Source organism: Vanessa tameamea, chromosome 11 (assembly GCF_037043105.1).
Source record: "Vanessa tameamea isolate UH-Manoa-2023 chromosome 11, ilVanTame1 primary haplotype, whole genome shotgun sequence".
Classification (NCBI taxonomy): domain Eukaryota; kingdom Metazoa; phylum Arthropoda; class Insecta; order Lepidoptera; family Nymphalidae; genus Vanessa; species Vanessa tameamea.
Genome location: NC_087319.1, coordinates 4,988,586 through 5,012,872, shown reverse-complemented (window position 1 = coordinate 5,012,872; position 24,287 = coordinate 4,988,586). Strand labels below are relative to the sequence as shown.

At 31.0% G+C, this 24,287-nt stretch overlaps 1 protein-coding gene across 2 annotated transcripts in view; it reads left to right on the top strand.

Annotated features, from left to right (window-relative positions):
* Positions 1-24,287, top strand: part of LOC113400865 (spondin-2) — a 58,984-nt gene that overhangs the window by 19,132 nt on the left and 15,565 nt on the right. The window contains exon 2 of one of the 2 annotated variants that reach the window (XM_026640539.2): positions 16,471-16,740. In XM_026640539.2, coding sequence (XP_026496324.1) covers positions 16,554-16,740 — 187 coding nt within the window. In that variant the 5' untranslated portion in view covers positions 16,471-16,553. The remainder of the gene's footprint in view (positions 1-16,470; positions 16,741-24,287) is intronic. The other variant, XM_064216245.1, reaches the window with a different exon arrangement.

The window sequence follows — 24,287 nt, the reverse complement described above, 5'->3', positions numbered from 1 at the left end:
ATTTCTCACAGACGTTACAGGCGTATAGAACTTAGAGTACCTAAGATCTACCCCCATTTATAAAAATAATATGTTTATCTCATAGAGTTGATTATCAAATGAAAGATATATTACTATATTACTGGTATTCTTTCTATTTTGAGATATGTGGGAAACGAGTCTCATCCGATGGAAAATTTCTTTTAAGATATGTGGGTGTCTCACCTGATGGAAAATTACGACCGCTATATAATGTGTAGGCTTTTTTCTTGAAGCTTCCCCAGATCATATCGGTTCGAAAAGACTGCCGATGATGCAGAAAATAGTTTAAAAATTGTGCTGTTGTAGATTTTCGAACATCGTGGTGTGATGGATGTGAGAAACCGCCCGCCACTTCGTCTGTTTGTGAGAGGTGAGGGGCGGATGGCAAATTAATGATAACCAGTTGAGTAGCTAAGATCTCAAAGCATAACAAACGAACAGACTCTCATTATTATTTTTAATATTCATTAGGATTATTCACAATAAAGTTATAACACGAAATTTCCTTAATAAAAATACATACATAGTTAAGTAAATATAAATTAGAAACATTAAATTATAGTATTACATTACAGAGTAATTTGAATTTATCTGAATCGCTTCATATTTGAGGGCTAAAGATCCTCGTTCTAATAGTGATAAGAAATACAACCCAAGAAAATAATGTTTCAAATTCACGTCCATCTATTACCAGAGGGATCAAAATATTGTCTTAAGAGACCTTCTGTATAGCGACCCTAAATAAAGTTTCCTTATCAAACACAATACGAGCTAAATCGAAATGTTGAATAAATAGATTCTACTTTGTTGCCGACACTTCTTAATATCTTACCAGCTTATCGACTTCGTTAATTAACATCTCAAAGACTGATGGAAATGTTAGGAAAATGTTTAAGATCGAAGCTCGTTGACACAACGAAAATTAAGGTAGGTAGATAGTTGTTCAATTTTATTAGAAAAATGCCTATTTGTCAAATATTGTGTAGCAATTGTACATGAAAAAAATATATCAATAATAATCAGTTTATTGATTCATAGGTGTTCCATTCACCTAGCCTAGATTCATTTTCAATCGAAACGAACACATTTAATACAAATTATTTTAGTAGAAATTCGTACACAAATACAAGAGCACTCTACAATTTTAAATACAAGAGCACTCTAAAGAGTAAAATTTTATTATGACGACTTAGACAAATGAAGAGGCTATGAGACTAGAGTGACATCAATCGCAGGGACGTAGTTATTACCGGGACACAAAATTCGAACACCTAAAGTCGTGTGACGACAACAACGACACGTCTAGTGTTGATAGGTCAATGTACTTTCATTACTTTTTTTTATTTTTTTTTTTATTTTACTTTCATGAATAATTTATTAATTACTATTACTACATATCGGGTAACTACTATCGGGAATTATCTTTTGTTGCTTTACTATAATGTTCCTTGCGAACTTCTGTCTTTAGTTTTATAATATAAGTTAACACCGCCAACTTCCTATATTCATTGACAGAAAAACCAACAACGGTCTGACTTGTCATTTTAATTCTTCGAGGACATCTTGAACAGCCGTACGAGCTAAACTCATGAGCCTTTTTATACTACAAGTACTACCCGATAAGTATCTTCATCTCATTTAAAAAATACTTTATTATTAAATAGTTATAATTAATAATAATAAATACTTATAAAGCAAATGTTTTTTTTTATCTAATTACTAAAAAAAAATATAGTTATTATATTTATATTATTATTTCAGTGAATAATTGAAGGAAAAGTTAAAGTTATTAATTATGATAAAATAGTACAATAGAGTACATGTTATGTGTATATGCAAATTTTCTGCTTAAAATGTTACTAAAACATTTAACCCAAACTTTGAATACGTTTTAAATGAAAAGTAAAGTGTTAGAATTAGTGTCTTGAATTATTTAAACTTCATTACACTCCGTAGATGAAATTCAGAAACTTCAAGTAACTTCAAGTAGCTATATTTATGAATAGAATACCAAAGTTTCTTAGTGAGCAGTGACTTACGTATTTCCCTCGGTTCGTGGTTTTAATGAAATCGTTGAATAATACGAACTGTTACCAGACGATACAGTTATAGAGCAGGAAATTTAAATCTGAACTTCATAGACAAGTTTTGAAATTATAATTAATACATAGGTTACAACAAGGATATTAAAATATTTTTTGTTAAATTTCTTTTTTGGATACATTTTTATTTCGTACCTTAGGTTAGTTAATCAATCTTGGAAGAAAACTTAGTAGTGGTTGATAGAAGACACGTCCAAAATTAACTATTCCAATAACATGGTTAAATTAAACATATGTAAACAAGTTTTTTGTCTAACTCAATCAAAGTAATCTGGTCGGATCAACGTAAAATGCTTATATTAAAGTTAATACTAATAATAAAAAAATGGTCAAAAACCTTCTCTGGTATAAACAGTTTCATCATGATCGGATAAGAATATTAGTAAGGTATAAATAAATAAAACAAACATATCATTTTATATAAACAGATGAATGATGATGTTACACATTTATATATTTATAATAGGTACATAAGAATTATTATATATTCATAATGATTGATTTAGATGCAATTATTAAATATAATAAACTTATAATATTTTTATTGACTAATAATAATATAGAGTATACAAATGTTAAATGTAATTAATTTTAACGTACAACTATTATATAAATTAAACTACTACAAACATATAAGTTGACAATGTTCGATATCAAAGCCGCCCCATCAATTCATTGTACCCCTGGGTTTGTCTACAAAACTCCATGCTCAATGCGTGGCTGAAAAACAATGGTCTAATCGAATAATCTGCCCGGAGGGGTTCAAATGCGGTTCAACAAAGCGAGTCATGCTTACAAGGGTTTAGGGAGTTAGGCTTTGTATGAAAAATGATGGGTAAAAATATTTTCTATGATAAATTTGAATTTGAAAAACTATTCATTTTTTTTTCCTATACTGTATCCATTTACATTTGAAAATATTAATATATGCAATAGCTACTAAAATTTAAGAAACATTTTACAACTAAATAACAGTTTTTTTTTACGATATAGGCAGAGGGACGGACGGGCAAATGGGCCGACTGATGGTAAGTGGTCACTACCGCCCATACACATTGGAATTCTAAGAAATATTAACCAATCCTTACTTCGCCAATGCGCCACCAATATACATCGTAGTCGAAGTTACGCTGGCTCATTCACCCAGAATATCAGAATAAATACTGATCCAAATCGATCTTTAAAGAAGATTAAATTGCAAGATTGTAAAATAAATATATATAAAATAAGAAGATATGATTGTTGAATGATTAAGGATGGACAATGTCTTTAATCATGATTACGATACGATTTGTAAAAGTCTTATAGTGTATGAACTCATGAAGGTGCGTCCCTCTACGTTAAATTATAGGCGTTCATTTGTATCGAGTGACCTTCGTGCTAATACAAACTACAATATACGATTACTTTTGTGTTACATACTATTAATACAAGAAATAAGAATAAACTTGTAACCCCTACTTTCCGTTTGCATACGGTACAGAGAACGTTTTTGGGCAATGGTATACGCATATATAATAAGATACCGGGAAATGTAACCAATTTACCATTTACGAAACTTGAAAAGTTTATTAAGACTAAATTAATAAATAAGTCGTATTATTCATTAAATGAGTACTTTTTAGAAAAAGGCCTGGATTTAGGTTCGGGTTCCATCACAGGACACTAATTATTGTAAAAAAACAGCATTGTAAATCTGTTTATTTTAAAAGAGCAACTATACGAGTTTCTTGCCGTTTCTTCTCGCTGGAGGCTGCTTTCCGAAACGGTGGTAGTATTTTAATATTGACGATTCAAAAGCGCTTCGTTGTGAAGTTTACTTGAATAAACTTGATTTGATTTGATTTGATTTACAGTTTAGCGTGACGCTTAACCCGCTTGTGTGAATAGATCGATACTTCAAGATGCTCTTACTTCTGTTGAGGAGATGGAGTTAGACCTTTTACCAAGACTCCTTTAATGCAAAGTTAAAGTCAATATCAAAATTCTTTAACTATACTTATGGACTATCAAAACATCTCAGTCAGATTTGAAAAGAAATACTAGAAAACCGAGAAGTCGTAATATCTTCATCGGGATTAAATTAAATGTTATTTTCTTACAATTGAAACGTGCACGTTTAAAAACAAGGTTTGCTTCTGGCTTTTTAAACTAAAAAAGGATACTCGTGTAGCCTATTAATATTCTGTCAATTTAACTCCAATTATTCCTATGCAAAATTAAAAGTTCAATTCAAATGTAGGCCGAGACCGCTGTAATTAATCCTATAATGCTTTGCTGACGTAAAAAAATTCACCCGTCGCGAATACAGTGGAAAGCTTTTAAAATATTTGTTATTCTTAACGTCAATCGAGTTTTAATTACCTCGGGAAGACAATAAAACGTTGCAACTAAATGTCTCTTCCGCGCAAATTGTAAAGTTAAAAAACATTTTCAATGCGACGGCTTTAATTGGTGTTTTTTTTTTTACAATTGCTATAAAGTAATTCGTGTCGCTTTCTCTCTTTGAAATGTATTGAAATTCGATTTTTAAATCGGTTCTAGCTTTTCAAAATATATTTGTATTCACTTTGAATTCAACGATATTTGAAAAGTTTTTGAGATATTAATAAGCTTATATATGCAATAAATATTATTATATTTATATTATGAGTCGAGATGGCCCAGTGGTTAGAACGCGTGCATCTTAACCGATGATTTCGGGTTCAAACCCAGGCAGGCACCACTGAATTTTCATGTGCTTAATTTGTGTTTATAATTCATCTCGTGCTCGGCGGTGAAGGAAAACATCGTGAGGAAACCTGCATGTGTCTAATTTCAACGAAATTCAGCCACATGTGTATTCCGCCAACCCGCATTGGAGCAGCGTGGTGGAATATGCTCCAAAAACCTTCTCCTCAAAGGGAGAGGAGGCCTTTCGCCCAGCAGTGGGAAATTTACAGGCTGCTAATGCTAAAAAAAAAATTTTATTTAACTGTGTAAGTTAACAATAAAACACTATTTTTATGACTACAATCTTTTTTTTGACAAATGAGCCACCTGAAGGTCACCACTGCCCATAGACATTGGCAGCGAAAGAAATTTTAATCATTCCTTATATCTCCAATGCGTAAATATACTTTGTACTTAGGTAGGTACTTAAGTCGGTACCACCCAGTTATGTGTCAATCATTTCTAGAAGTTCTTTGCGATTATTTCTGTAATGTATTGCTAGGTCAGCGTATTACTATTCTAGGAGTCATGAAATCCCTTAGGAACAGAAGAATTTACTGTAACCTATAAATAAAAATTGAGTTTTATGACAAGCGTAAAAATAATATTAACAATAAAAAATATTTGTTTCCTCTTTCGTTTGATTTGATCTTTAATAGCATTTTATTCAAACCGATATCAAAAAAAAAATTATAATGATTAACTTCATGGAATAAATCATTGCTGTCACTGTAAAAAATATGCGAATTTTTATTATTTATTACAATAATTATTATATGTATGTGGTTTTATAAATAATACGAATGTAACACACGCACACACACATTAAACTTTCACACGTAGTGTATTACTGAGATAGCACATTACTGAGACCCCCCTTAACATATCTTTCTTATACTTGAATACAAAAATAAATGATATACAGCAAAATTGACCTGCGTCAGCTGTCATTTTTCCCATCGGGTATTGTAGAGACCGAACGTGACCGGCGTTAGAAATATTCGTAATAAAAACAATGGAATGATACCTGAAGGTGATTCCCAGCGACACTCATCTCATTAAAAAATATTATTTGTCCTTCTATGGAAAATAAACCTACAATAGAATATTGATGTCCATTTGTATTCATTAACGAATCAAAATATAATTTTATAATTTAAATTTTTATTAAAGACGATTTTTAGTTTTATATAGCTTTGCCAATTAAATTTCTTTACATAAAAACATGAATATACAATATTTAGTAAATTATAATTTAATGAGTACTGAAAAATCTGCCGGTCAAGAATAATATTTGTCTAGCTGTTTATATTGAATTTTTCCGCAAAATTTTGTTGTAGAAACCATTTCAAATCAAAATCTTAAAATCCAATGTTCAAGTAGGCCCATAACAGCTCTTTTGAATATTCATCTTACAGGTTTAAATTAATTGTAAAGCCATCACCGATTCCGAAAGTAGATTCTACCGAGAAGAACCGACAAGAAATTCAGTAGTTACTCAATCCTACAAAATACATTACAGGGTAAGTAACTTCAGTGCCACCCCGTACCATTACGAGCGTACGCAATCGATTGCAAAATCGATTATAAATAATTAATTCTTACAGCGGTAATGACTGTGGGCGAAATCGATCGCTTAACTACCATTTTTATAGTATAGGTAGGTATACGGTCATGCGAGCCACCTGATGGTAAGCTGTTAACACAGTCCATGGACAAATTCCTTACATTGCCAATGCGCCACTAACCTTGGAAATTAGTTTTTTTGCCTTGTGCCAAGTAACACAGGTTCACTCACCATTCAAACCGAAATACAGTACCTAATAATAAGTTTTGCTGTTTGGGGGTAGACTATAAAATATAATGATTGGGTACCCTGACGGGCCTACCAAGTACCAAGTAAATAATACGGTTTTACTATATTTAATTTATGATAAAACCATCAAATATAATATGTTTGATTCATAATTATTTATGCATTTATTGTTGGCGGTTGCGTGAATGTTTCTAGTCTACCAATGTAGATTAGTTAACAGATAAGTCATATAAGATAATTGCTTAATAGAGGCAGCACAACGCAAGCCTGGAATTAGCTAGTAATTATATTATTGTTCTTCGTTATAAGCCTTATAAGACGAACTTGATGCCTCTCATGTTATCCACTTATCATCTACATCTCGTATTTATTTCTTATGAAGTATTTATGATGTTATTAAGTATTTTGTAGGTATTACCTGTAGTTATATAGGTCTATTCCTATATATTAAAAGATTTTTATTTATAGTCTCCGTTTATATTACTTCTTACACTTTAGGTAGACGGGCAAATGAGCTACCTGATGTGTATGTGTAAGTGTAAGTGGTCACCACCACACCACCAAAATATACATTAGCGCTCTAAGAAATATTCAACATTTTTTATATCACCAATGCACCGACAATCGTGGGAGCTAAGATCTTATGTCCTTTATGGTTCTAGTTAAACTGGCTCACTCACCCTTGAAACCGGAACACAACAATTGCTACTGTATCTTCAATCAACAAACAATAAACACTATCTATTACTCTTTGACGGTAGAATACGTGATTAGTGATTGATACCTATACCCAGGTGGGCTTGCACAAAGCCCTACTACCAAGTAAAGAATTATATTATATATATTATTGTGTATAATTAAATGTATATTATTTATTTTTTTAATAAATATTGGACAACATCACATACATTACTCTGATCCCAATGTAAGTAGCTAAAGCACTTATTAGGGAAAATCAGTAGTAACGACGGTACTACAACACCGGCAACACTCAGACCCAAAATAACATAGAAAACTAATGAACTTTTTCTATATCGACTCGGCCAGGAATCGACCCCAGGACCTCGAAGTGGCGTACCCATGAAAACCGGTGAACACACTACTCGACCACGGAGGTCATAACTCACTTTACTCAAAATGAATGACATTAATATAGTAACAAGGAAAATTTGATTAATAATGTTACGCGTGATAGCTCTGTACGAGCATTCGTGTCACGATCGCTCTCGTTCCTGGCCCTTGAGTAATTGAATTGTTCCCGCGTAAAACGTATTGAGTAGCGATTGCCTATATACGCGCATACTCAGGATTTAGGGGAAATTGAAACGACACAAGGTGATATGGGTCATATTTTAACTTTTCATTCAAGCTGTTCTGTGAAAATAAACTCGAACTTCACCGCAGATCATTGACGTGAAATGTCAGAAAGTAATTTGAAACATTTCCTATAATAATTATAACATTTAATGGATTCTCACATTAAAATAGCTTATCAACGTAAGGCATCTATAGTTAGTGTTCTATTCTCGAATTCGAAACAGATTCCATTTTTGAAATTTTAACAAATTTCCCATTTTCGTTAGTTACTACTACTACTAGTTTTCTTTTTTTTTTATAATAGCTAATCTGTGAAGCTACTATGTTCATCAACGGTTTGTTTTTCATAAAGTGAATATTCTCCAAACATAATATTGAATCCAATATAATTTCATCCAACTCCATTTGGATGATGAATGTCTGACCATATGTTAATGAAATAACACCAGTTCGTATTTTCATTGTAATAAAATTGTTTTAAGAGTAGATAAATATTTTCTCTTAGACATATTGGACATATAAATCATATGCCAAATATGTCTAAGAAAAAACCACTAAACGCCTCAAATATTCGTTTCTAATTCCAAATTATATCTCTTGTGCAATTCGCAGTTGTAACACTTAATCTTGTATTAGTTGTAGAGTGAAACAAAATCTAAAAGATGTAACACTTCATCTTATTGCCTCCACTGGTGACGTCGGCTAGTTCATATTTCCAAGAAAATTGCGATTCAACGGAGAAATGATGTTAATATTCTTGTTACCATTCATCGTTAGTTTGAAAATGTATCCTGTTATTGGTTTTTATTTCTTTTAGTGTATAGATAGGCAGATTGTAAAATAGGCCAACATATGGGAACTGGTCATCACCGCCCAAAGTCTAACATAACATAAACCATTAATTACATCGCCAATATTAAGACACCATTAATTACATCGCCAATGCGCCACCAACCTTTTGATTTAAGATGTTAATATTATATCCCTTGTGCTTGTAGTTACACTGGTCTACTTAAACTTCAAACTCGAATACAACAATACGCCAACATGCACAAAGCCGTACTACCAAGTCTTATAGACAATAAGAAAACTCACAGACGGATAAGTACTGCTAGACTAGTTTATTTTAGTAATTTTCACAGTCTTATGCCATATGGAATGTTGTTATGGGGTAATGCAGCAGATATTGAAATAGTATTTATTCTGCAGAAAAGAGCTATCCGAACTATTTACAAAATTAGCTCTAGGACATCATTACGCGAAAAATTTAAAGAAATAGGTGTATTCATGGCTGCTTCACAATATATTTATGATAATATAATGTTTATACAGAAGAATATACAAAAGTATTCCATAAAAGCTGATATACATACTATTAATACAAGAAATAAGAATAAACTTGTAACCCCTACTTTCCGTTTGCATACGGTACAGAGAACGTTTTTGGGCAATGGTATACGCATATATAATAAGATACCGGGAAATGTAACCAATTTACCATTTACGAAATTTAAAAAGTTTATTAAGACTAAATTGATAAATAAGTCTTATTATTCATTAAATGAGTACTTTTTAGAAAAAAAGGCCTGGATTTAGGCTCGGGTTCCATCACAGGACACTAATTATTGTAAAAAATGGTAAATCTGTTTATTTGAAAAGAGCAACTATGCGAGTTTCTTGCCGTTTCTTCTCGCTGGAGGCTGCTTTCCGAAACGGTGGTAGTATTTTAATATTGACGATTCAAAAACGCTTCGTTGTGAAGTTTACTTGAATAAAATTGATTTGATTTGAAGTTAAAATCTTTGATGTAAATAGTTGGTGACAATACATATAAACATTAAACTGGCGTATAGTATAGTCAAGCCAAAATTTTTACTCAACATAGAATATTACTACGAATCGTGAAAGAAATACTAGAGTTTTGAACGTCAAATATTTAACTCCATTATCTTGGTAGGATTGAAAATACGATATATGTTAAACTTACTTTCTTTTTAATTATATTATAAAGCTCATTCAAAATATGGTAAAACTCGTTGCTCCGAGCAAAGCTGCATGGAGCTAGATTTTTACATTTTTTTAATATGCATGTTCACTTACGTATATGAGTTAATATGCACTTTATATCAAAGATCAGTTGCTTCCTTCGTCTAGTTGCTTGATTATAAGGCTGCAGCCTCCGAGGTCAAGCTTTGCATCCCGGATCATCCCAATAAAACGATGATTTTTCAGGCATAGGCTTGGAAAAGCATCTTTAGACTTTCATGTGTTGTCCCTGAACTCTCTCTAGTTATATTATTATATTTAAATATAATAAAATTGGAGTGTCTGTTTGTAATATTAAAATAACCGCTTTTTACTAAATGCATATGTATGTATACATGGTACATATACCAAATTAACTTATTTTTTCAATTTTGTCTGCCTGTCTGTCTGTTCCGGCTAATCTCTGGAACGGCTAGACCGATTTTGACGGGACTTTCACGGGCAGATAGCTGATTTAATAAGGAGTAACTTAGACTACATAATAACTTTTTTGTTAAATTCAAACGCTAACGAAGTCGCGGGTACAGCTAGTAAGTAATAAACTTAAAGGAGTGCGTCTGTGTTTGCATCCTTAGACTTGTGCGCTTTAAAGTCTTTTAGACAGTTTGAGGTTAGCAAGGCCACCGTGGCCAAAGTCGCCAAAAGAAGATAATCATTATCATAATAACGTTTAATTATAAATTTTTACCCATAATAATAAAAATATTTGAACTCTCACCACACTACCCGGATTATTAATTAATAATTAATTACTGCGTGTTTAAGCGACCGCATTATACACGAAATTAATGGTTAATTTACTAAAATCAACTTTATAAATTAAATTTTACTATATCATATAACACTGTTTTTTTTTTTATCAGGATATTAACAAGAAGTTATACCCGATAAATACTAATATTATAAACGCGAAAGTAACTCTGTATGTCTGTCTGTCCGTTTGTTGTTTTTTCACGGGCAAACTACAAGAATATAGCAAGCTTTAACTCCAAGGAAGGATTTAAGTCATTGCATGCATTAATATAAGATGAATTGAGAATATTGTTTAAGTTAAATACACATCATACTTGTCAAGGGCAGACTTTTGACGGCAGATTATAATGATATTATTTCCTCAGTTTGGATGATTTATGATCTTAAAGATGTGAATTTTATTTTATTATCAAGTTTGCGATATTATTTGTTTGATATTAAAATTTACTGAATAGTTAATAATATATGCGTCAATCACACTCAAGGGAGTTTAAAGAACGCCGACGGAGATAAGGCATGACGGTATCAGAGAACGTCATGACGTTTGCCGTAACGGCATAAGACTGAATGGTTTTACCCCCGAGGCACGAAATAGTTGTTTCAAATAAAAAAAAAACCCAAAAATAAATAGTCTATATTTTATGGTAGACTAATATTATTTATATTGAAAATGCTTAAGAATTCGTTCTATAAAATATCGTCGATGAAGACGAAATAAAAACTCCGTGACAAATTACAAGAGACGTAGGCTAAGTCATGGGGAAAAGCTAGTATTGCACATTGTTTTTCAAATTAAAATCGTTGAATATCTCGACTGTCAAACTATGTGATTATTTATAAGTTTATTAATTTGTTAAAATGTTGAACACGTGTTTAGGTGAAAATTGTTTTTGTGAAATTGTTACTTAACACGATACTTCGGAAGAAATATAAAGGACTAAAGTATTTCAGGCTATTCACTGTAACATGCAAGTTGGTGTTTTAAATAGTTGTACGTGTTTACTTATAAGTTTCTTATAAGATTTGTTATGATGTTAGGGAATTAATAATTTATTAAAGTCTTTAAAATTTTTCCAAAATTTTACGACTGTGATGCCATATATGTACTAGAGCATATATAACCTCTGCAGGTATCCTCACGTTGATATTTATATTCCACCGTATGTGATTATTTAGAAACTCATAAAATATATTTTATTTGTTATAAAGTATTAACTCTTTGAAATTAGTTATGATATATTCACCGAAATACTCTCTTGTAATAAAAATATGACAAACAATAAAATTACAACTTTTAATTTGATATTTGAAGACGGCGATTATAAAACAAAATTCAGGTCCACCTAAAAATTGATGATCGCACAGAACATTATAGCGACTACAAAGTCAAAAGCAAATGCAAATTCCTGTCAGTGTTTGTGTGCGTGGTAATTTTAACGCATTTACAAAAAGATACGTCGTTTCGCTCGTGTACGAACATATTACAATTCAATTAAAAAATATGCTCACGAAAATAAGTTATGTAGCGCGGAAAAATCTAAAAGTGATGATAATGTTGAAGTACTGGTATAAAGAGCCGAGACGGCCCAGTGGTTAGAACGCGTGCATCTTAACCGACCATTTCGGGTTCAAACTCAGGCAAGCATCACTGAATTTTCATGTGCTTAATTGGTGTTTATAATTCATCTCGTGCTCGGCGGTGAAAGAAAACATCGTGAGATCCTGCATGTGTCTTATTTCAACGAAATTCTGCCACATGTGTATTCCACCAACCTGCATTGGAGCAGCGTGGTGGAATATGCTCCAAAACCTTCTCCTCAAAGGGAGACGAGGCCTTAGCCCAGCAGTGGGAAATTACAGGCTGTTAATGTAAATGTAAACTGATATAAATATAATCTTTGGATTTTGGTTACACAGATTATCTTATATTATTTTATTAATAAAAAAATGTCATCAGTAAATCATACTTTTTATGGACTTTATATTAGTGCTGTAACACAATGAGATCTGGTAGTAGGTATTGATGTAGTTGAGGGCAGTCAGATTATAATGCTCAGGAAACAGACGCCGGAAGGCAATGCTACACTTTGTGCTTATGTGCTTAAGAAGAAGAAAGAGACGAATGAATATTCGCAAGTTGCGTTTTTCTTCATGGGTTGTCGATGACATGGGGGCAACCAATTGTTCGTAGGTAAAGACTGTCACGCTACTCTGTGTTGTTGCTCCGAACTATAAACTACATTGATACTGGTATAGTACTTTACAAAGTAACATATATTTAATAAATAAAATACATTTAATCATTTAATAGTAATTAATGAAAAATTTCAATCGAATCGATTGATCTGCCAAAATTAACCCCATTTAATAACAAAATATTTTAAGTAAATCAAGTATTTTGTGGAGTGGAATATTATTTACATAAAAACGACAATCTGTCCATCGGCCTTTCAGGGACAGGCACGAGTACGGACCGGATAATTTATGACGCATTCCAGTTTCCTAAGGGTCGCAGTTTATACTTATAAAGTAGTAACAGTGTGTCTGGCAAGCGATTAATTAGGGCAAGTTTGTGCTACGACTTCGTTCGTGCATCTTGATATGTAGAAAAGATTATTTTTTATACACACAAAATACACCTTACCCATGTAGAGATGAAAGTTTGTTCAATCTGTAATTTAAATATTCATTTCGTTAAACGTCAAAAAAGGGAAGAGGTTATAGTATGATAAATAATTTCGATCATTAAAACTGTGCAATAATTATAGTGATTTCGGAAAATATATATTATATACATTTTTATTGTACGTACGTACATGTACAGATGTATGTATGTATGCACAGATTTCTTAATAACCCGATTTATATTTGCTCACAAGTGACATTACATTTATACTAACAAAAAACGATCAACGCCACTACCGGCAGAAAACCAAAACAACTCACACGTTTATGAAGGCAGTCCGCAACAAAACGTTTACAAAGACACCTATGAACTACTTTATATATTTATATTTTATCCAACACTTTATCAGCTGTATAGTATTGCAGCGTACATTGACCTTTACTTTCTGATGCTCGACCAACAACAGAAACAATAATATATTCGTTTTTTGACCAATTACAAATAGTGTTTACTATTTTCAATTTGTGCTAGCGCCTGTACGCAATGTGTTCGCCATATCATTTAGATAAAAAACAAGTTGATAAGATCGCTTGTTTGGTTAACGTTGATTGTATTATTGTAAATATATTTCAATTATATTTTTATTACTAAAATACATATATTCATATGAAATCAAATATACAAGTCATATTTTTAGTGACCTATATACTAAAATAATAGGTCAACTTAAATTGCTATTATAATACATTATTTTCATTGTATTACTGGAAAAACGAATTCGCCTCCTTTAGTTCAATAGCAAATGTAACTTATTATTTTATTCAAGTAGGCTCATAAATGGTATTGAAATGATCATTGAACAATATTACAAAAGGTTTAGATAGTAGATTCTACCGAGAAGGACCGGCCAAACACTTGATAGTTACCCTTTTATCAAACATATACATATAATCATCATAAATAATATTTAAATGATGTATTCTCCGTGGAAATCTACGAATGTATTCCGTTTTCACTTTTATCTATTTAATCTTGTATAGTGTAATATGACATATCTATAAGTACCCTTTTAACGTGAGCTTTAAATGTATTTATTGGTAAATGTGAATTAACTCGTAACATTCGGCACTTTATAGCTCGCGGCTACACAATGAGGGTTTGTTTTGAGAAGTTTTAAGTTCCGATTATTTCCAACTTCGACCTACTTGATAAGGAACTTAGTAGGAAATATATTTTAGTATTGTTATTTTGTTTTATTTTTAATTGCTTCTTCCACTTGGTGATAGGGCCATACAACAATACTTAGTATTGTTGTGTTCCCGTTTTAAGGGTGAGTAAGCCAGTGTAACTACAGGCATAAGGAGCAAAACATCTTAGTTTCAGAAGTTTGTGGCACATTGGTGATATCAAAAATGGTTAATTTTTCTTACGGTATCAATTACTATTGGCAGATGTGAACTCTTACGATCAGGTGAACCATTTTCCCTGAGTGAGCCAGTGTAACAACAGGTACCAATGTCTATGGGCAGTAGTGACTAAGTACACATCTATACCTAGCTAAATATACTATACACAGGTATGGCGTTTCGGTATTAATTTATTTACATTTACATACGAGCTGTGGCGATATGAAAAACATAAATTTATACCTACATTAAATTCTTAATATATTTACAATCACTACCCGTTCATTCATTCATTAACATTCATACATTCAATTGCATTGAAAAATAATTTGTTTGACTTATAGACCAATTCAAATATCACAATATTTAAAAATATTTGTTATGAAAATGATGAGTTTTTGTGGTGAAATATACCAATAAAATCTCGCTATTATTTAATATGAAAAGTATATTTACGTTATATCAAAACAAAATATATAATTATTATTTTAAATTCATTTTTTGTTTATAAAAACATAATGATCAAGAAATAACTGCTTTTTTGCTTTATATTATGTTCTGATTTTCAACACTACTTACATTATGGTTTGTACTTATTAATAATATAGTGTCACGTCTACGTTAGACCCGATCGAAACCTTATAGATCTTCTAAAAAATAATGATGTTTTGGTCGACAACATACTGTATACATACATAATATATCCGCAAAATTAATATAATCGATATATAAGATCAATTGGCGGCCATGTTTGAAGTTTACGGGTGCATTAAGAAAGTTTGTTCCTAATAATAATTTCGTGCAGTTATTAAATATATAATAACTCAAACTCAAACCCAAACCTAGTTAGTCCGAGCGAAGCCGGGTTTTCATCCAGTATCATATAAACGAGAGCAATCCAAAATAGACATATTCGTTTCATTAAATCCTAAATGACATTACATTTGACTTTGTTAAAAAAATTATTTCTAATCTGTTAATTATTAATGACTTAGACAAGACCAATATTTAAAATGTGCTCAACAGTGTCCGTATTTCCTCCTTCAAAAAATCTTTATAGTTAAGATGTCAAATAAGCATATATGTATATCCATAAATAGTATTGGTAAATATATTGTATCGGAGTATATTGAATAGATAACAATATATTAAATATTCTTCGAAACAAAAACATAACATGATTGTGTAACTGTTTTATTTCGAGAGTTCTGAAGAAGCTCATTTACATAAATAAAATCGCCGCTTTAAGACCGATATCAATATAGAACGATTCCCAATTAAAATGTCTTATTCTGAAACCTTATTGAAATGTAAGACGTTTAATTTTAACTTCCGACAGAGAGATATACTTCACCGACTTGGATGAGCTTCAGCTGACACTGTTGATTCAAACGATTTTGCACCTCAAAGGGACTAAATTAGACAAGGATCGTTGACCCCATGAACGTCATAGAATGTTTGACTTACGGCCTCATTCGCAGCTTTCAATACGATCATATTTTAATAGTAAATAGTTACGCTATTTTTATTTAATTACAAATATCGTTTCATTTCATTTGGCGCTGAAGTGAAGGCGTTTTTCTTTTGAAGATTGAATAAAATTACTACACCACGCTAGATTAAAATGATATGATTTCTATGAATACTAAAATAGTTTTTTTATTGTTTCAGATTAAAAGCCGAGCGTGTGTAATAGCACTATGACTGTGGATACCTAGTGTTGGACAGTGTAGTGTTTATCGATTATCGACATAATGGCTTGGTTGGTGTTGATGTTGCTTCCGCTTGTCGCGGCAGCTCTGCCGGCGACTGACACGGATTCATGCAACCCTGACAAAATGACCGTTTATCGGATGGTTTTACATACTTACTGGACGAGAGAAAAATTTCCGAAACATTATCCCGACTGGAGGCCGCCAGCTCAGTGGTCGAGAATTTATGGTAAGGAAATATATTCAATTAAAAAATAAATTACACTCGTATTTTATATACACCATGATTCTAAGCTACTTTGAATGTCATTAAATATTCATATAATATAAAAAACTGTATGGATTATCCATACAGTTTTTTAATTAGAAAATATAACGTCTTATTGCTTTTTTATATTATTTATAAGTACACACTGTATTTAAGAGAGCGTTGATCGTATACGTTCAGAAAATATCCGTATTCGTTTGTGCGTCTCGTCACAGGAGATGCTAAAAATACCACGTCTAGTGGCAGTCTTCGACTTCCATAGATATTTATGATTGGTGTATTTTAAATAAGAGGAAATCCTATTTGTTTTCTTTATAATATATTCATATAAACTTTAGAAATTTATTTTAGTCTTATGTTAATACAATTAGCACTTTATCTAAATTAACTAGTACACCGATTATTATTGTTAGAGTCTTTACCAAATATTATTTCCTCGAACACTTAATTCTAAGCTTTGTTGTTCATAACAACTAATGTAGATTCTACCTAGAAAAACCGGCAAGAAACTCAGTAGTTACTCTTTTACAACTTCAAATATTGGAAGTTGGTAGTAGTGGTTTTACGTTTAATATAGTTCTTTAAAATTACGATTCAAAAGTACTTAAATAAAGTATATTTTGATTTGTTTAGATTTGAATGAAATCACGAGCTGTGTTCCTTTTTTATTTAAATTTAAATATTCACGATAAGATGTTGTTGTTCGTGTTTTTAAATTTATAGAGCGAATTTCTGAATACTTTTTTGCTAGTACTATTGCAAATACAAATTACAATCGAAATTCTAAAACGACTTACTTTTTTTTAAATAGAATGGAGAACAGACTTGTGCCTGTAGTTACACTGGCTTACCCTTCAAACCGGAACACAACAATATTAAGTATTGCTGTTTGGTGGAAAAATAGATGATGAGGGGGTGGTATACATCCAGATGGGTTAGCACAAAGCTCTATCACCAAGTGTAGTCCACTTGGTTAGTCCTTAAACACATAAACTGTTTGATAGGTTTTGAGCCCGTGATGTTCGTTAAGAATGCCCGTATTATCCAATAGGCCAATTAGGTTCTGTCATGAATTATCAGTCTGATTTGTATTGTTATTTTGACATTAGATGGCTTGGTTTTTAAGTTAATTGTTTAATCAACTTTCTTGTACGTACGTAAGGAGTGGAGCAGTAATCATTGACGTCAAGCATGTCTTATTCAAGTTGCGCCAGGAAAAAATCAAGTTCAATTCAAAAGAATCACACCTATCAAATACTTTCGCAATGTTTTAAATATCGCCACTCGTCGACGTAAAAATTTATATTTACTTTCGGAGCACTTTACACAAACATTAAATAAAATACTTAACATTTATTACAGTACTTGAAATATCTGAAACCATTGGCGTATATTTTTAATGATACGTTTTTTTACTAAAATCTGATCTACATTTACAACGCGACCTAAAAACTCAAATGCAAAGTAAACGATAAAAATACAGTCGGCAATATTTCGTGATAGTAAAATTACAAGCGTTTGAGATCTGACGAACTTTAAACACTAAAAATAAGTTTTAAGTGTCTTCTTCAAATAAATATACGTTCATAAAAATGTTTTTTTTTTGGTTTGTTTGGTATAATTTCTCTAGCAATATATTTTTAATATTGAATGATCTAAAACGTTCGTTGTGTTAGATATTATTGTGATATATATGAATATAAACTATATTTAATATTTATATCAATCAGGATTCAATATTTTCATCTCAACGTTACTAGATCAAGCCGAATAATAACTGGATAGTTTTCATATTAACAAAGTCTGGCACAGCGCCAGTATTGAGTGTGGAAATAGACAGTCATCGATAGAAACAGGAAACTGGTCTGTCACAACACTATTGTTTGAGAAGTTTATTCGGAAACATTTCTTTGATCACTATATTAATGATACGTCTACAATTTTCGTTTTAAACATAATTATGTAATTAAAATAATTATAAAATATGATTATGCATAGAGGTTTTTGAATAGTCGCATTTTATTAATGACAATATATTCAAACATATTTTTCTCCGTGGTCGAGTAGTGTGTACATCAGCTTTCATGGGTACGCCACTCCGAGGTTCCGGGTTCGATTCCCGGCCGAGTCGATGTAGAAAAAGTACATTAGTTTTCTATGTTGTCTTAGGTATGTTGTCGTGGGTGTATGTGGTACCGTCGTTACTTCTGATTTTCCATAACACAAGTGCTTTAGCTACTTACATTGGGATCAGAGTAATGTATATGTTGCTGTCCAATATTTATATTTTTTATAAACAAGAGAAATAAATATCAAGTTATAACACTAAGTTCTCGACTCTGCAAACTCAATACAACTTTCCCGGGGCAAGGTGTTTGCTTCTGTAGTATAGTAATACGTTTTTAATTCTCTTATTTAAACTATTATTGGAGTGCAATGAACTTGTAACTATTCTTAAGCTACAGATTAAATTATAAATAGTTGAAATACTATCGTGTCAGTTGTCATTCAGCACAGAAATAAGAATGCAAATGAGGGTTCTATTTTTGAAATTGAGTAAAAAAAACTGTACGCTTATAGATCGCGTTATAAAATGATTTATATATCAATTTTTTTACCGTCGTATTAGTTTTAAAGATATATGTGCGAATAAAACATTTCCAAACTACATTCAGTTATAATTGATTGTAATAGTAATAATTAAACTATGTTTTATTCCAACAAATCTTAAATAATAAGTCAGTCATTCATAGTTACAGCCGTAATATATAAATCTTTGCAATATGTATTTTATAATTCAAAGCTCACCGCCTTTTTCTCAGTCACCATTTTAATTTTTTTTTATAGTATTGTAGACTAACAAATTTCACCTTATAGTAATTGGTCACCAATGCCCATAGACATTAGTACCGTAAAACAAATTAACCAATCCTTACATAGCCAATGCGCCGCCAACGTTGGCAACTGAGATGTTATGCCCGTGTCTGTAGTTGCATTGACTAACTCATACTGGAACATACAATACTAAATATCGATGCGTGATAGTAGAATATATGTTGAATGGGTCTACCCAGACCGGATTGTACAAAGCTTACATACAAGAAAGACATTCATATGACATTTATAGCAATATATACATAATAAGGATATACTACAGTGATGTTGAATGAAAACGTATTGCTGTATTCATTTCATTAGAATTAATTTAGGATTAGGATTATCGAGATGTACATTGATGTAGACAACACAATACGGACGCGTTTCGCGTTTATAATACGCAATGGATATATTTACTATTATTATATAAAAATACTTAAAGCCGAGATAGCCGAGTGGATAGAACTCGTGCATCTTAACCGATGATTGCAGGTTCAAGGGTAGCACCACTTAATATTCATGTGTATAACATCGTGAGGAAACCTGCATGTCTCTTATTTCTAAGAAATCCTGCCACATTTGTATCCAGCAACCGACACTGGAGTAGGGTGGTGGAATAAGCTCCAAACCTCCTCTTCTCTTCAAAAGGCAGAGGATCCCAGTAGTGGGACACATAACACAGCACTTAACATAACACTTTGGTTATTAAAAAAATCGCAATTCGCTACAATAATAGTATCAGAAAATCGACAAAGTGAATTTACGGAGAAATGATCTCATAGACTTCTGGTATTTTGTTTTAGTTTTAAATTAAAATAAATTTTAAAAAGTTCTACAATCATCTGTTTAGTAAAAGCGCATAATTTTTTTTTTTCACTAAGAAAACATCCTCGGGCGTAGTCTTTTGTATATTATATTAGGCATTTCTTAATTTATCCCGGTTTCAAAAATCAGGCTTTTCATAAATAGAACATAAAAATAACCTTTTTCTTTTTGTTTTCGTGACTCTAATTTTGAATGAATGAATATTTACTTTTCTTATCTGTGACAGATTTCTATTTTATCTTCATAATCAATGTTCTGGAATAGCTTATCTTGTTAAAAAAAAAGATATTACGAAATTTGTTTATTTATTATCTTAAAACTCTAATAAAATTATTATTAAAGATAAGCGAAAATATCTTCATTGAAAATACCATGAACGGTTAAAAGCTTTGAAGTTTACGAAATATTTTTAATTACTGTCAGAAATTCGTCTAACATCGCCTTTTGAAGTAATCTTAATATTTTATTAAACCGCTTAACAATTTAGAAGGGAAAGTTTATATATATATATACATACAGGGGTATTGGTAATTCGACGTATTCCCGTTAGGAGGTGATAGGGGTGACTATTTGCGATAATTTTAACTCCCATATGCATGATGCAAAAGTGAACCATTTTTGAGTTATCACGTTTTTTAGATTTTTTCAAAATAAGTCAAAATTGAAACATCAAAAATTAATTTAAAAAAAAGTTTCGATTAAAATTTACTTTTTTCTTCTGTTTTATAAAAACGATTAAACACTGGATATTTTTCAATATTTAAACAATAATTATCGGTCCAAATTTAAAAATGCGAGACGGAAAACGATATTACTTCAAAAACAAAAAAATCATTATGAAACTTGTCCTGCAGATTATTTTAAAAACATAATCGTTTAATTAGCTTTCCGTAAATGTATAAAAACTAGGAATTTATTTCAAAGCAACCGAAATAAAATGATCAGAAAGGACGCTGGTGAAAATTCTTATTCGAACATGACCGAATTCGTACTAAATTCGCTCTTTAAAATTCCCACAAAATTGATTTAAAATAATAACCAATGTAAAAAAACTTACTTATTTACTTAACTTCCTTACTTAATACAAATTTAAAATTAAATTTAGATACATAAACAATTCAGTAGCTAAGTTACAATTAAGATATTTTGTATTATCATTTTAAATTGAAAATATTATGTAAGTTAAAATAGAATTCATTAAATACAGAAATAAATAAATCCATTTCATATTAGAAACAAAATAAAAATAAATAATTATTTGATTAATTTGAAAAGAATAATCCTTATAGAAATGAATTATAAAAATAATATATAATAAATAAAGTCACGGTGGTATATCCGTATTATGTATATTGTGATATACATTATATATATCGCTACTAATAGTATAAATACGAATATAACTCTGTCTGTTGCCTCTTCACGCTTAAACCGATTTAGATGAAGTTTGGCATGAAAATAGTTTGAGTCTCAGGACATAGGTTAAGAACTATCACGTTGTGAAAAGTGGGGTGGAAGTTTGTCTGGATAATCAATCAATGTATGCATAGATGTAAAACGGGGGTGAAGGTTTGTTTTCTATAAAGGTTTCATAATTTTTCGGCTAGAATATAATTACTATGATTGGCGATCGAAATAGAGGCCATAAACTTTGAGTAATTATATTATCGGATTTATATATAGATTTAGTTATAAGTATTGTAAAGAAAACACAAAAAAATTGTATCTGAGGATATATATGTTTTTTCTAAATATATATCGAACTTTATTATAATACTATATAATTAGTTAAATTTCGATGCTGACTGGTAAAAATATGCAAGTACAAAAAAAATCAAGATAGATATACCAAAGGAGCGCACAACATGCCTGTGGAGATTCTGATTTAACAATAAAAAAAAGTATGTAATTAATATAAACTCGTCCTTAACGAAGTTCTCTATATTTAATTTACACCTGTCCAGTTCATTTTTCGTCATAAGCGCCACTACGTTGGTTTAAAATTAGCAAAATATTCTACTATGACTTAGTCATATATTATTCATATAAAAACTTGGCACGGCCTCAACTCTGACTAGTTGAATCTCGTATCCCATTTGTAACGATCTCTTAGCGACCACAAAAAAATACACTTTTTTATCGTATAAGTGTTTACCATTTTGACAACTGGTTAAGTTGTTTATTTAGCTGTTTATTAAAAATGTATTCAGTCGTTGATAGATCAGCTGATAAGTAAAAGGACATTAATTATTGTGTATTTCAGTTGGAATTGATAATTGCAATGCATCCGTTTCTAAATTATCAAATAAACACTAAAAGGGCTATGTCACATTTTGACATTATTGTAAAACATTTGAAATTTTTTTTTTTATGATATGGGTAGGCGGACTGGTAAGTGGACCACCTCATGTTAAGGGATCACCATCGCCTATAGACATAAGCGCTGCAAAAAATATTACATTACATCACCAGTGTGCCACTAACCTAGAGAAGTAAGGTTAGGTTAGGTTAGGTTAGAATATACTAAGTATTATTACTGGGTGGTAGAATATACATAGAATATACGATAATAAATATCATCTTTTTATAAATCACTTTCTGCCAACTAGCTTGTAAAACATAAAATTCGAAAACATTGTATATTTATAGTAATTAAAATAAATAAATTAAATGATTTGCGAAAATATAAATATAATATAATTTTCACGTTACTGTTCAATAAAAAATACGTGCAAGTAAAAAATTCTTATCTTTCTTCACCAGACTGTCTTGCATTAAAAGTTTTAACGCTTTTAGAAATATCTTACGAACCTTCGTCACAAGATTTTAATACCTGGATGTGATTTATTACACTCTTATCAATTACATTGTATTATTCATATAATTTGACTGTCTTTAATTCAAATTAAATATATTTAAGGTACGAATTAAAAAAAAACAATAATTACAATTCTGACGTTAAATGATATTTGCGATCGAAGAATCACATATTCACAGGGTAACCTACTCATCATACAAATTAAGAGCACCAAAATTTACAATATAAACTAAATATATTCATACTAGGCCTTTTCCGATTGGAATTTTCATTGTTAAAGTTGTTCTAAGTCTTTCGACATAAATATGTTAAAGAATTGTTTAATCTTCGATTGAATTTCACGGGCCAATCAGCTGTTTTAAAAAATCATTTATTGGTACTTAACTACGTTTTCTCAGAAAAAAGTAAAAGCTTCTAGACTTGTCCTAGACAAGCTGTGAGCGGCCTATCAATCAGTCAACGTTGGATTGTGCCTAGATAGATTTATCATGCTTAGCCTGAATATTTGTCACCTTTAAAGTAAGATTGTTTTCTATTTCTTGATCGCCGTAAAAAAAAAACAATAATTTCTTTAGAAAACTACGTAAACTTATACCATTGTAATATAAATAATATAGCTATTTGTTTTTTATTAAAAATTGTTGAATGAAATAAAATATACTTCTACGTCTAAAAAGCCACCTCTCAATTACATAACTATCTGACGAAAACAACAAAAGTATTTGAAATAAAACGCCCCAGTGTTCAGATAAGAGGAGGCCAAATTAATGACCTTGCTAGATTGTGGTATTTTTCTTAGGAAAGAGGAAATTAAGGAGACGCCACTTTGAGAAAACAACACCATTACTTTAAGGTGTGCCTGTTCTTAATTGCGATCGTTAGCGCAAGATACGGACGAATAGTGTCCTTAAGTGACTCGAAAGTAGTTACTAGTTGTTGCCTAACTATATAAACGTGTATTCACGATGTTAATACAACAGCAGCTCTA